This window comes from Carya illinoinensis, chromosome 5 (assembly GCF_018687715.1).
Source record: "Carya illinoinensis cultivar Pawnee chromosome 5, C.illinoinensisPawnee_v1, whole genome shotgun sequence".
Taxonomy (NCBI): Eukaryota; Viridiplantae; Streptophyta; class Magnoliopsida; order Fagales; family Juglandaceae; genus Carya; species Carya illinoinensis.
The window spans coordinates 45,812,833-45,827,274 of NC_056756.1; the positions used below are offsets into that span (position 1 = coordinate 45,812,833).

At 34.8% G+C, this 14,442-nt stretch overlaps 2 protein-coding genes across 3 annotated transcripts; both read left to right on the forward strand.

The window, feature by feature from the left end:
• On the forward strand, window positions 1-5,838 carry LOC122311797 (zinc finger protein CONSTANS-LIKE 10-like). 2 transcript variants are annotated; one of them, XM_043126475.1, is made up of 7 exons: window positions 38-157; window positions 814-843; window positions 999-1,564; window positions 2,150-2,515; window positions 3,331-3,558; window positions 4,480-4,793; window positions 5,569-5,838. In XM_043126475.1, exons 3-7 carry the CDS (start codon window positions 1,040-1,042, stop codon window positions 5,693-5,695), a joined length of 1,560 nt encoding a protein of 519 aa, XP_042982409.1. In that variant the 5' UTR covers window positions 38-157; window positions 814-843; window positions 999-1,039; the 3' UTR covers window positions 5,696-5,838. The 2 variants fall into 2 exon arrangements, with proteins under 2 accessions (XP_042982408.1, XP_042982409.1); XM_043126474.1 differs by lacking the exon at window positions 814-843 and having other exon boundaries at window positions 1-157.
• A 2,639-nt stretch (window positions 5,839-8,477) lies between these two features.
• On the forward strand, window positions 8,478-13,692 carry LOC122308762 (zinc finger CCCH domain-containing protein 15-like). Its single transcript, XM_043121972.1, has 3 exons — window positions 8,478-8,710; window positions 9,127-9,839; window positions 13,238-13,692. The coding sequence occupies exons 2-3, from the start codon at window positions 9,147-9,149 to the stop codon at window positions 13,562-13,564; spliced, it is 1,020 nt and encodes a 339-aa protein (XP_042977906.1). The 5' UTR covers window positions 8,478-8,710; window positions 9,127-9,146; the 3' UTR covers window positions 13,565-13,692.
• Window positions 13,693-14,442: the final 750 nt, after the last annotated feature.

Below are 14,442 nucleotides of genomic sequence, written 5' to 3' on the forward strand. Positions count from 1 at the left end.
CAAAAGAGCCTAAAGATAGATAGAGAACAATAAAAAAAGAGTGAAAGGAAGATAGAGGGAAGCTCCAAGATTCCGACCGGAAAAGTTTCCATGGATTCCGAAGAAGATAAAGGCTGAACTCTTTGTCTTTGCCTCGAATCTCTTGTACAAAATATAGGTATTCTTCTTTCTTTTATTATACGTTTCTGAAGCTCATGTGATCCTTGAATTTCAATGCGTTCAACCAATTTGATCCGTGAAGCGAAGTTGGGAGAAGTTTTGGGTCAATCCGTGAAGCGAGAGGGGATTTGGAATAGATTAGGCGTTATTTTACAGTTTTTTAAAATCAGAGATCGGATTTTAACTCAATTCAGAACAATTTATAAGTGGTAAAATTCACTATTTTCCATGAACAATTGGTAGTTATTATTCTATGAGAAGGGTGGTCCTATATTAGAACTCTAACTTCATTCCAATGCCTTAAAAGAACCTTGGAAATGAAAAAACTACAATTGATAGTTTAGTTTGAAGTCTATATCTGACCTTCACAAGCTTTTGATTGTGAAATTCAGGTATAGGCCTCTATTATATGTGGGGATCCTCAGAACCACCCATCCTTGAAGAAGTGTATATGAACTAGAAAACATTGAAAATATATAAAAGACTTTTTAAAAGAGACACCCTACTTGTTTGAAATTTAGGGCCCAAAAAAACCTAGTAAAAGATCTGTTTAAAACTACAGCCTTAATTTTTTGACTGTTGAGGTTTTAGATGTGGAATTTAATGATTTTATTTTTGCAAGGTGTATGATGTAGTTATTGACTATTCTTACAGGAAAAAATGCATTGATATTAAATTTGTCAGGTTGGTACTGTTTTTAACTTTAGAGGTTGTGTCCTTTGCAAAAAAGAAAAAACTTTTGAGGTTGTAGGGGGAATACTATCATCTTCTTTAAAGTTGAGTCTCGAGCTTACAAAATATCAGTGAATTGACTTCCATAATCATTGAAACTCACCCAGGAAACCTCAACTCGTGAGAGTTTGGAGTTCGGTAGTTCTTTATGATGGAGAAAATCTGTGAATTCTGCACAGAATCGAGGCCAGTCATTTACTGTAATGCTGATGCAGCACATCTTTGCCTTTCCTGCGATGCCAAAGTTCATTCAGCCAATGCACTTTCTAACCGACATCTGCGAAGTGTCCTATGTGATTTGTGCAGATACCGCCCAGCTTATGTTCGGTGTACAGTACACAGAATGTCCATGTGCTGCAGCTGTGACCAAAGCCTGCATGATAGCTCTTCCCAGCATCAGAAACAGGTAGTCAGTAGTTACACAGGATGCCCTTCGGCTAAGGATTTTGCAGCATTGTGGGGTTTTCAACTGAATGAAGAAGACAATAGTACTCCTCGAGATCAGCTTGTGTCCATTTCTCCTGGTTCTGGGGATTCCAGTGTTTTAAACTTGGACATTCCAAGACAATCTTGCTCACAATTTGGTGGCCCTTCAGTGTTATCTAGAGAGAATTGTGCAACTCTAGTCTCCAATGTAGGACCAGAATTGGGATCGACCAGTCAACAAAGTAAGGTAGGCAGGAATTACACTTCAGTGTGTGTGTGTGTGTGTGTGTGTGTCTTTCCTTTCTGACTCTAATTATAACAGGCCATTGTTATGTCTAGATTCTCTTATTCTTCCACAATTTAAGATGTTCATTCCCAAGTAAGAGGTCATAGTGTTGGCGAATTTGGAGGAAGTTTATGCAAATTACAACTGGGTGAATCCTTGATATCGGACAGGGTGCTAGATTTCAGGAGGTTCCTACCTATTTTACCCTGTCCATGTCTTGATGTGGTCATTATCAGAAACTCCAAGTCAATCTCTTTGTAATTCTACAAGTTATGAATTTCTCCATCATGCAGACTACTGAACTGACACAAGAGTTGAACTTGTGCATGAGTTGTAAGATAAATAGGAGGACAAAGTTGCTTGTGCATCTGATGGTGATATGCTGTTTTTAGCTACTTAAATAGAAAACCACTTACATTAGCTACTTAAATTGGAAAAACACTTACCCCAAGAGAAATTTTTCCTTAAAGAGTTTAGTTTGAGGTGCATTACAATTTTATGTAAAAGAACTCTATGATTCTTCTTAGTATTTTGCCTCACTTGCAGGTATATAAATATCAACAGCAGCACACTAGCTATATTCTGCAACAGATTCTTGACCTGAAAAGGCTTCAGCTCACTGATGGTTCTGACCTTTCACCTTTGATATCTGGTCAAGAACAAATGGAAATAAATTCTTCAATACAATATCCTCCAGTAAAGCTTGATAGAAATCTTGATCAGCATTTACAACATTCCCAGGATCATAGTACTGATCAGCAAAGGGGAAGTTCACTGCAGGACCTGAACGTGGACACTAAGCCATTCAAATTTTCTCAACAGGAACATAATATACCTTCATCTTCAAATGTTGGGCTTCCTATGCAGGGAGAATCTTTCTGGCAATGCAAAAGTCCTGTTCAAAATAGTCAGGTTTGTTTAGTATTATCACTTCATCAAATCAGATCATTGTGTCATGAACCACTTGTAGATTTGCTACACTGACGGTTAACTCTTGCTTACAGTGCCTAAGCACTATAATTTTCTTTTGCATTTAGCATAATATAAGCATATGCATGTAGAATTACTGAAATTGCATCTCATTAGAGGGGCACTGGCTTGATAATTTGACTGCAGAAGTCAGGCATCCCATGTGATAAATGGACACTTTTGTTAATTCAAATCAATATCATGGAAGTGGAATTTTCAATTGGGACAAGTATGCCCTCAATTAATTAGAATATATCATTGCTTAGAACTTTGGTAGGCTAGCTTCATGTCTTTAGGATGCTTTGGGAGTGGAAAGGAAAAGAAAAGGACACATTTTTCATACAAGTGCCTCATATATTTTGAAATATTAACCTGCAATGCACAGTTAATAGTTCCTTTTCACATGCGAAAAGACTTGTTGGAAGAGAATTGTTTAATGGTATATTAGGGTCTTTGTACTAACTCCAGCATCTGGAACAAAGTTTTTTTGAGTCGATTTTACCTGACTCTAGTTTAAAATGCCATGTCCTGAAGTTCAGTCGGTATTTCATATTCAACGCTCCTGTCTCCACTTATTACTTCAACAATATCATGACAATAGTGAGATTATCTCCTGCTTGCTTTCTGACTTAATCAGCTTATGTGAGCGACCATATGTATGACTGCAATGAGGTCCTGATCCCAATCGATGAGCATTAATCAACTTGACAACGAGAGAGTATTGTACATAACTGATTATTGTTGATTGAATTTTGCAGTTATGGTCTCAAAATATGCAAGACCTTGGGGTTTGTGAAGAACTTGTTTGTGACGATGATTTCAACATACCTGATGTTGATTTAACGTTCCAAAATTTCGAAGAACTATTTGCAGGTGATCAAGATCCAATCAGGGCTCTGCTTGATGAGAAAGATGTTTCATGCTCTTCCATTGAAAAGGATTTGTCCCATAATACATCAGATAATAGCCATGCAAGAGCTATGGAGGTCTGAGTCATGACTCTTTATTTGTTTTTTCTTTTCTCTTTTAACTTCTGTAACCGAATCTTTTTTTTTTTTTTTCCAAAAACCTCACCATTAAATAAAAACATGATCATCGAGGTCAAACTGTAGATCTGGAAAACATACAGTTTCGCTGTGTGGAGCATCAAGTATCATGGAATGTAAACATGTATGAATGGGTTTGCCCTGCATATGTTTTCACTTCCTATGCAGAATAAAAACATTTGGTGACATAAAAGATATCCTAATTCGAATAACTAGTACTGGAATCAATATTACATGGATCTTTTAGGTTTCTGGAATTGCTATCACTATCTTGACTTAGAGGGCTACATCATTGCTTAACCAGTTGGTACTATATTGTTGCTAAACCGGAGCATGGAACATATTCATATTTTAGCTAGTTGAGTTCTGATCATAAATATTGATAATATTAGTACTTTCTTATTATTGACTCTTCAAATACCCTGTAAATCTACTTCTATGGCATTTTCAAATTGTCTAACAATATGTGAATATATCGATCTGATACTAATGTAACTTTCCAAGTGAGCACTAAGGAGAGCTATTCTCTTTTCTCGACTTACAAGGGAAGTTTTTGACGTTATAAAAATTGGGCAAAGTTGTGCTGGGACTCCCTTGAGTTTGGGTGGCACAGTGAAACAAAGCTGGTAGCTCAGTCAATTCCGTGAGCTTTTACTCATCATGATAACTTTGACGCGAGCACGAGTTACTGTAGTTTTTGGCCATCAATTGTGTTATATGTATTCATGGACCATTTGTATAAGTAGATGGCGAGTTTAGCATTGATCACAGACATTCAGAATATTTTTAAGGCAAAATGAGATATGTCTCTAGTTCAATATAAAATATTTTATTTCTTCTACTCCTTTTGTGTCATGACAGGATGGCTCAGTGGCTTCTTCTCTTTATATCACCCGGTCACCTCATATGGACAATGACATAGGTCCTTCTAACCAACTTCGTGGGCTTCCGGGAAGTGAAGATTGTCCCCGTCCGATTCGAACATCTTACTCAACTTTGTCATTCTCTATTTCAAGGTTTAGTGCTGATAGCAGTGGCACTGACTGTCTTGATAGCGGACTTTCTCCCTACATTACAGGAAAACCTACAGGCAATTCACCTGAGCTTGACAGTGCACATTTGAAGGCTAGAGAAATTGCCAAGAAGAGGTACAAGGAGAAGAAGATGTCTCGAATGTGAGTGTTATGTTTCTTTCTTTTACAAGTTTTGGAATGGAGACCCGCAACCTTAAACACCAACCTTTTCTCAAATTAAATGTTGATAGTTTATCATTTCAGCATATCATTTTTAACAATGTTCTTGACTTTTCTGTAATATATTGAGCTGGTAAAATTTGAAAATTGTAAAAAATTTACCATGGAATTACCCACCAAAACTCCAGAGGATAGTGATCCCAAGTTCAATAAATACCATAAATTGCTGGGAGATCAGTCAATGCTATGAGATCTTGATTGTCATTTCCCAGCCATATGTATCCACTTCCTAAGTAGGCTTATTTTATAGTCCTAGTAACTTCAAAACCTCAATGCACAGTCACACCCTTGTCAATAGAATAAGATTCTGTTTCAGCCTCAGAATTATTTAGCTGAACTTCCAACAAACAAAAAATAACAGGAGGTCTCACTGGAACTGTATGAATGAAGGTATAGATTACTACTACAATAAAACTTCCTGCTATGACCAACGCCCACGAAACACCCTAGCTCAAAGATTGGACCACAGCATGATGATTGTAAAATTAAATGAGAGCTAGTAGACCCAATACAATCTCTAAGCAAAAGTAACTTAACTTTGACTATACTTAGAGCATGATCTATTATTTCTAAACTTTGTAATTTGACTTTTAACTTATTGCTGTTGAGTAGATGCAGCTCAAGGTTGTGGTAATAAATGTGAATTATGTTTCTTTCAGCTGTGCTATCTCGTGGTAAAGTTTGTTCTTTTTTTCAGGCATGAAAAACAAATTCGATACCCATCTCGGAAAGCTAGAGCTGATATTCGGAAGCGGGTAAAAGGAAGATTTGTAAAGACAGAAAGCTATGACTCTGATACCCTTGATGTTACACGAAGCTATTAGCTTTGCGTTGTGATCTTGTACATATTACAATTCTGGAGTGAGTTAGCTTCTTGGTACTCTCATGTTTATTTAGCTGAAATTCGTCAAATAATGGCACTCTCATTTTTATGGCTTCAATTAATTACGTTCTCAATCCCCCTATATGTATATATAGTCTCTGTTGAAGTTCTTACTGAGGTAAAATTTAAATTTGAAGGCTTTGTATTGAGGAAAGTTATTTACGCGACTTGGTGAATAGACAGATCTTAGAAAGTTGGATTGATCACACCATCATCTCAGGTTGAGTTGTGAAAATAATATTACAGATTAATCGCTGGTTTAACAAGATCCATGATGATGGTGGCGGTGTAATTGATTCAATCCAATTTGCCTGTTGTTTGTGTGTTACAACAAATATAAACCTATATCTTTCTATTAGTTTAAACTCTTGGGATAAATGATGATTTTAACATAGTATCAGAGCAAAAGTCTCTGAGTTCAAATCCTGATTCTACACTTTATCTGATTTGATTAAATCTTCCACTTACTGAACCACATCTTCTTTTTCAATGTGTATCTGTTTGTGCAGACTGAATCACATATGAGTCCTATATGTTTAACATTTCTAGGAGGAGCGATACAGATTCCTAGAAGTAAAATGCATCTTAATTCTATGATAATTAATTCATCTTTTGTTTATTTTATATAACCTCTTCTGCCATGTATAAGGCTCTTATTGGAAGACTTAAAAATGAGATGTATAGATTAAAAATATTATTTTTATTTTTATTTTTATTTTATAAAGACGACTAGTCGAGTGCAACGAAAACGAAAGAGAAACAAAGCATATTGATTATAATAGGGTTACACTTAGAAAACGTGTGCCTGGCTTAACAACCATCCCATCTGGGGGGGAAGAAAAGCGTTTGATATAGACAGGGAACATGAGCATCAAGGGATTATTATGCACCAAACATTTGATAATAGATATTGATAGCAGAACGATTGGGAAAATGGAAAGAGGTGGTTATAGTTGTGACAAAGAAGCAAACCCCCCCAGCAGCAAGAAAATTAAAAAAACAAAAACATATGATGGCACTTTCTTCCTAAATGGTCTATGTTCTAATCTCTAGGCTTCATGACAAGGAAGACATGAAACTTAAAAGCTTCTAAACAAAGCAACGCCATAATCAAATGCCTCTCTAACCGCAACGGGGACCTCGCGGCCTGTGTCGCGGTGTCTGTCACCACCTTTATCTTAATTTCTTTTTAAACTTCAAACACAAAATTGTCCAATACTAAGATAATATGATTGAATAAATGGGTCCCTTTATTTGGGATTATCATTCTAATTAGTTTTCGTCTCTACGAAAGCTTAATTTACTCTTTTTCTTTAATTTTTTGGCTTTTTTTTTTTGGTAAATGTACGTGTCGAGATATTAGATCATTATTAGATAATTTTGAAATATACATAAGCTATCTCAATCTATAGGATTATTAATAATTAAATAGTATAATTTCTTGAATAATTACTGTTTTTTAATGACACGATATCCTCAAGATGAGAAATATGTTATGTATTTAAGAAAAATTATATACACTATACTACCATTTTACCATATAAAATATGATACATTTATTACTATTTGATGATTTTTTATTAAATAGTTTTTTATCATCTAATGGCAATAAATGTATCAAATCTTACATGACGAGATAAAAATAGAATGTGAATATGATGTATAATATTACTTTATATTTAAAGAAGTACGTATCATTTTGGACCTTGGTTAACAACTCCGTTCTCCCCGTATCATAGACTTATTTTTTATGGAAATTGACGGATGCTTTTGATCTACCACCAACTATTGATGGCCCTCGTCCTAAAAAGAGAAAATAATAACTTACATGATGGGTCCTGCTTGACCTTGATTTGTCCAACGGCTTTACCTTCAAATTCTGTGTTATGATTGTCATATTTCTTTTTCCCTTCAAGAGATACGCCTCTTTTGTGTTTTTCTTTTTTTTTAAATAAAGTACACACTGCATACTACATGCAGCATAACGAAAATGGGTAAGATAAGGGGAGACTCCTGCAAGATTCCAAGCACTGCTCATGGTGTGACCATCCAATTTAGCATGATGTATGTTATCGTGATTTTTATACTATACATCATCTACGTGAAATAATTTGATTTAGATGATAAATTTTAAAATTTAAATTTTACAAATCAAATTATCTCACGTAGACGGTGTGCAGTAAATTTTGTATCTAAATTTAAAATCTTAAAATGAGAAAAAGGTATTCACATGAAGTACTAGATTTCATAAGATTTATTAAATAAATATTTCTAAAAGATGTAAAAATATAGTTATAAATATTTTAGGACACATTTTTTGTGTGTCTATGGCCTAGTCTAAGGATATAAATTATATCTACTTGATTTGAAATTGATTACTCGTTATAATTATTAAAAAAATATATATCAAATATAAATCTTTTTTATACGAAAATGATTGCTTTTATAAAGAAATCTCACAAAAATAATAAAATTTATAAGTTCATCTAGCTAGATATGATATATTAATTTTTTAAAACTAAAAAGAATTTTATAATCTAATATACTATATTAATATATGTAAATTTATGAATCTTAATTTTGTGAACCAAGTGGTATGTTTTTGCAAACCAAAGAATGAGTTGTTTGTTATGCTTTCCCTCTGGCCTTGTTACCATCGCAAAGGAGGGAGGGAGTAGAGCTAGCTTCAAATGCAACGGGATTACTGAAATGTCCCTGGTAATACACGAAGAAGCTCTCGTACCTTGGAAGTAGAAACGGCACCTTGCGGGACTGTTAGCATTGTCTCCCAATTCCCAAACGGTTTCAGATTCGTTGTTTCTCCTCCTCTCTTTCCCTCCAAACCCTCTCATATAAAACCAGCCATACCCTCCCCTCCCTCAAAATCCCTCTCTCTCTCTCTCTCTCTCAAACCAGAGAAAGAGGCTCTCTCTCTTTCTGCTCTTGGCTTCTCCGGGTGAGCTTTTAGTTTCTCTAATTTCAACCAAATTTGTTTCATTATAAAATTCTGTATTTTTTTTATATTATATGTTTCCGTTTGTGAATCCAGAGACGAACTGCTGCTTCAATCTCTGTTGCTTATTTTGGTTCGGTTTATAGACATATTAGTTATTTCGAATCTCTGCTTTTCCTCCTTTCCATTTCCTCTCTACATTTTATGTTTGTGTTGATCTGTTTCTAACGTATAATCAGTTATCCGTAATTAGTTTTCACCTCTTGGATCAATTGGAAATTTCTGTTTCTTCGCCATTTATTAAAGAAATTGATGTATATCCGAAAATTGAATGCAACAGAAACTCTAATAATAATCGCAAAAGCTGTGTTGATTATATCGTTGGCTTTACTATCATTTTCCTCCGATTATTTGTGCAGGAATACTCCAAAAGCTCAAAATGCAAAAGGACCCCTCCTCTGCCCATGGCGGACCTACCGCCACAGCTACAACCAATATATCCTCCCCATTCAAGTCTCTATTCCGTCCAGATGGCGATGTATACAGCTCCCCTTACTCCTCAATCTTCCCTACCAAAGCTTCCCTCTCCGTGAACTCCTACTCGGACTCAGGATTCTCCGACTCGACCTCGACCGTCGTCTCCAATCACCTCTGCCACTCGCACACAGTACAGGAACACCAGGAGATCGTGAACCGCCATTCTCTCTGCCTCACTCACCTCCGCGAGGCAAACAGAGAAGCCGAGGCCCTCCGCCTCGAAAACACGCACCTCCGTGAAGTGAACCGAGAGCTCAACAAGCACCTCGGCCTCCTCATCCACGCCTCGGTCCGGAACCAGCTCGGTTCGTCCTCCACCGACTACATGGCGTCGCTTGAGGCTTTTGACGCCTTTCGCGGTTTGAGTATCGGAGATGAGGGGAGTGCTTGGGATGACGTGGCGGATGGGAGCCCGACGAGCGTGATCGAGAACAGACGGATCCAGAATGTTGACGTGGAGCGGTTCTCGTTGCCGAAAAGTATCTCTGTGCGGTCAAACGGTTACTTGAAGACGGCGACTCAGGCCAATGCCGCTGGTGGCGGTCGGACTCGGAGCGCGAATCGACTTCGCACCACAAACCCGCTCAATGCTACGGTACTCTAACACAAACACTTTTCTCCTTCTTGAGATCGAGAGTGAGTTTCCGGTTTTGCATTGAAATTTTTCGCAGCAGAATCGTTTCGCTTCTTTCGTTCATCGAGATTTACTTTGTTTTGATCCCTAACGTTGATATATGGGTGTTGAAGTACGGCATGCTAATCAAGGAAAATGAGACCTCATGTTAGTTAGTAACAGGAGATGCGAGTAGGGGTGAATTCGGTCCGGTCCGGTCCGGAGAGGTTTTACGGACCGGATCAGACCTATTCGGTCTAGGGTTTTCCAATTCTGGACCGGACCGAACTTCATACGGTCTGGTCCGGTCCCATTCGGTCCGGTCCGGTCCGGTCGGTCCGTTCGGTCCACCCTATGAGTTTTTTTTTTTTTTTTTAATGACATTTTGTTTAATACTTATGTAATTATATTGTGACATATTTAATATATATACATATAATATACTATTATATATATTAATAATACACTACTACTATTAGTAATAGTGATAACTATATATGTAACTATATCATGTAATAATAATAGTAATAATAGTAATATATGTAACTATATGTAATATTAATAACTAATACTATTAGTCTATATATATTAGTAATATTAATAACTATACGTAATATTAATAACTAATTCAATTTGACTATATTATATTAGTAATATTAGTTATGTTGAACTTGAATCAGTTAGTTAGTATAACTGTATTCTATATTATTAGTATTAATATAAATATTAGTATTAGTTATAACTATATAGACTATATTAAAATTGTGAGTCTTAGACTATATAATATACTAATAGTATTAGTATAACTATATAAGTATACTGTATAGCTATATATTAATTTTAATTATAGTGATTAGTATAACTATATAATATTAGACTATTAGTATAACTATATAATAGTAGACTATTAGTATAACTATATATTAGTATTAGTTATACTGTTATAGTGATTTAGTATATTATAATTTATATATTATATTTATACTATAACTCTTATAATATATTAATATATACTACTACTATATATTATAGTTATATATTAAAGAATATAATAATACATTCATACTAAATATATATAGTTATATTTCTAGTGATTTAGTTATTAACTTATTATAATTAGTATAACTATATAAATTATAATAGTATTAGACCATTAATATAGCTATATATTAGTAATATTAGTTGTGGTGAATCAGTACTTTAGCATAACTATATAAGTATTAACTATAATGATTAGTATAACTATATAAATTATAATATAGTGATAATTATATTAATTAAATATAAGTATATTGATAATTAAATTATATTAATTATAGTGATAAATATACTCTATAGCTATACATAGTCTTAATTATAGTGATTAGTATAACTATATAAATCATATGATAGTATATTAGTATTAATAGTAAACTATTAGTATAGGTCACTATAACTATTGTTGAAGTATTAGTTATAGTGATTTATATAACTATATTAGTATAAGTATAACTACAATCTATATTAGACTATTAATATTTTTTTATACCATATATAATTATATAATTAATTATATACAACTATTATATAAATAATAATTTTTTTTTTTAATCTATTTGGTCCGGTCCGGGGTGAAAAACCCCCGGACCGGGACCGGACCGAATACCTTCGGTCCCTTAAAAATTGGACCGGGACCGGACCGGACTCATTCGGTCCGGTCCGGTCCGGTCCAAAAATGACCGGTCCGGTCGGTTTTTCCGGTCCGGACCGTTCGACTTTCAGCCCTAGATGCGAGCCAGACGTAACTGTGTGCGGCTTATGAGTAGCACTGCTTTTATTTTTTACTGAACATGTGATATATAGATAATAAATAGAATAATTTAATTAATTTAAAAAAAATAATTAGTTTAGAAAGAATAAAATTAAAAAAAATTTAAGATAAATATAGAATGTAGTATGTAAAGATGATGAGTATTACAAAATAGCCATGCCTTTCTTGTTGGTTTTTATTTTTTATTTTTTCAAGTATACCGTGTGCAGTATATAAGAAAATTGAAATGAGAATGAAATTGCTGCAGTGCTATTAAACAAATTGATATATTTTGATGTGATTTGTCAAATATATTTTATAATAAAAATAATTTTACAATATAACTATATAACACACAAAGTCACATTAATTTATAGGTCTACTTTTATAAAATTCCTTTAACTAAAGTATTTTCTCATAAGAAATTATCTTATATACTATTCTTATCTTACTTTATTATTATTAGTATTGTTCATCAATCATTAGATTAGTTTTTATTTTTACAAAAACAAATTCAAGAATTAATAGCTAATATCCGATCAACAACACAATACGATAGAAGTGGAAAGAAGGCGCACTATATAACATTTTCATCTGAATAAAAAAATAGCACAACATTAAATACTCATAAGAGGTCTATATATTGTTTTAAAGTCTTATATTGACAACATTAAATGACTCAAATTATGTAGTAACTTATTATAAAATTAGACCATTTAATTCGATGATCCGATAATTAAAAAAATATCTCTATGCTTTCTCCACCGTGTCTCTCATCATGAGTATTGAGTAAGCTACAATAAAAGAGCGTCAGAGCTCTAAAAGAAACGGTTACAATCATGAAGGGTTTCTATATTTGTTTTTAATAGATGAAGTTGCATTAATTTGGTGAAACAAGTATGTTGCATGATAATTATAACGTGTACATTTTTGTAAAATCTGAAGGACAACACTTAACTTGCTAAGCAATCAAAACTTACTCATTGCATCTTTTAAAAACTAAAAACTAAAAATTAAATTGTTGTAGTAATAAGAAAAAGCATGTGATGCTATATATATAATCTTCATGGTAGTATTTTTTAATACATGATGACATAGTTTTTCAATAATTTGAAGATATAAAATACCACTTAGTTTGAATGCAAAACTTTAATTACGCGAAAAAAGAATGAATTCATAGCCTACAGACAACAGTAAAACCTAATGTCTGAATCTTTGATTTTGATCACAGTTGGTAGATTCCTTTCCCACCCAGTATGGTTAGCTATCTGCATTGATAAATGGAAAGAATTCATGTTGTGATACATGTAAGTCGGCTGCAAATTGGCTTAATTAGATAAGTTTTAGAATGCCATAAGGAAGATCCAGCTCTAGACAAGTTGGATTCCGTGGCCCAAACCAGCGACACAGTTGCACAGACACTAGTAGCATGCCCCTAGGGCCCACTTATACGTACCCTCGAGTACCGGATAAAACCACCAGCACCCAGCAACATCTACTTGGAAAGAATTCAGATTCAAATGATAATGACTTTTATTCACGGAAATGATTGTCTTATTTTTCTTCTGCTCATTGTATAAGTTTTGTACAGCAAAAGGTGTACGTGCCAGGAGGGAAGCAAGAAGAGGAGCCACTTGAACTAGAAGTGTACAACCAAGGCATGTTCAAGACGGAGCTGTGTAACAAATGGCAAGATACAGGTGCCTGCCCTTACGGAGACAACTGCCAGTTCGCTCACGGTGTTGAGGAGCTCCGCCCGGTCCTCCGCCACCCCCGCTACAAGACCGAGGTCTGCAGGATGGTCCTTGCGGGCGTTGCTTGCCCATACGGTCATAGGTGCCACTTCCGTCATGCACTCACCGAGGAGGAGAGAGCCATATATGGATCCGGCTATGCTCAAGGCAATAAAGCAGCTTGATAGGTAAAGTAGCATTATCATTGAAAAATAATGACAAATCAGAGAAATTGTGGTACTTGATCAGTAAAGCAGAGATGAGAAGAATCGGTACAGTACATAATAATACTCATTGATGTTTACAAGTACAATTACATAGATCATACAAAATATCAGAAAATAATAGTGTGATAAGGCCGTAGCGGAAAAAGGAAAAAAAGACGGGAAGGTGAGTTTGGAAAGGGGATTATGAAGAGAGATGGTGCTCTTTTGATATATGTGTGCCACGTTTAAAATTACATCACTGAAACACTATGCTTACATGCAAACATATGCCATTAGGAGGTGATTTTGTGTACTGCTAATCGTGTCATCTTGACCGATTTTATGATGAATTCTTGATTCTGATCAGTCCGGAGCAGGGAAAAAGGAGTTACAGTCACGGGCCCAAGTAGATGTACGTAATGAGCTACGGGGGAACAGAGATCCGAGTTGATTAATGATTATGGTGGTGCCCCTAACCCGAGTTACCCAACCAAGGTTGGAGAGCCCAGAGATGATATTAGAAGCCCGATAAAAACCACAATTGCCTCCTTAATGGGCCTGAACCTCCCTAACTTAACGGATCCTCCAGAGCTGGCCTTCTGATCTACTCAAAAAAAAATAAAAATTAAAAATAAATAAAAAATAAAAATAAAACCAAAGTAAACAGCATTCTCATGCGGCTCTTTAAATTCTCTTTCTAACCAAAGTTTTTGGCAAAATATTACAAAAAAAAATCCTCACATCCGTCTCTTCAAAACATAGAGCTCATTTAACGTTTTATCTATTTTTCAATTTCAAGTAATGTTCTTATTATTCCAATTATCATTTTAGGATCTTTCCATACGGCATCTTCTTTT

Coding starts and splice junctions, on each gene's coding strand:
- LOC122308762 (XM_043121972.1), top strand. CDS start 9,147: ATGCAAAAGGACCCCTCCTCTGCCCATGGCGGACCTACCGCCACAGCT. Junction 9,840..13,237: donor CAAACCCGCTCAATGCTACG/GTACTCTAACAC, acceptor AGTTTTGTACAG/CAAAAGGTGTACGTGCCAGG.
- LOC122311797 (XM_043126474.1), top strand. CDS start 1,040: ATGATGGAGAAAATCTGTGAATTCTGCACAGAATCGAGGCCAGTCATT. Junction 2,516..3,330: donor GTCCTGTTCAAAATAGTCAG/GTTTGTTTAGTA, acceptor TGAATTTTGCAG/TTATGGTCTCAAAATATGCA. Junction 3,559..4,479: donor GCCATGCAAGAGCTATGGAG/GTCTGAGTCATG, acceptor GTGTCATGACAG/GATGGCTCAGTGGCTTCTTC.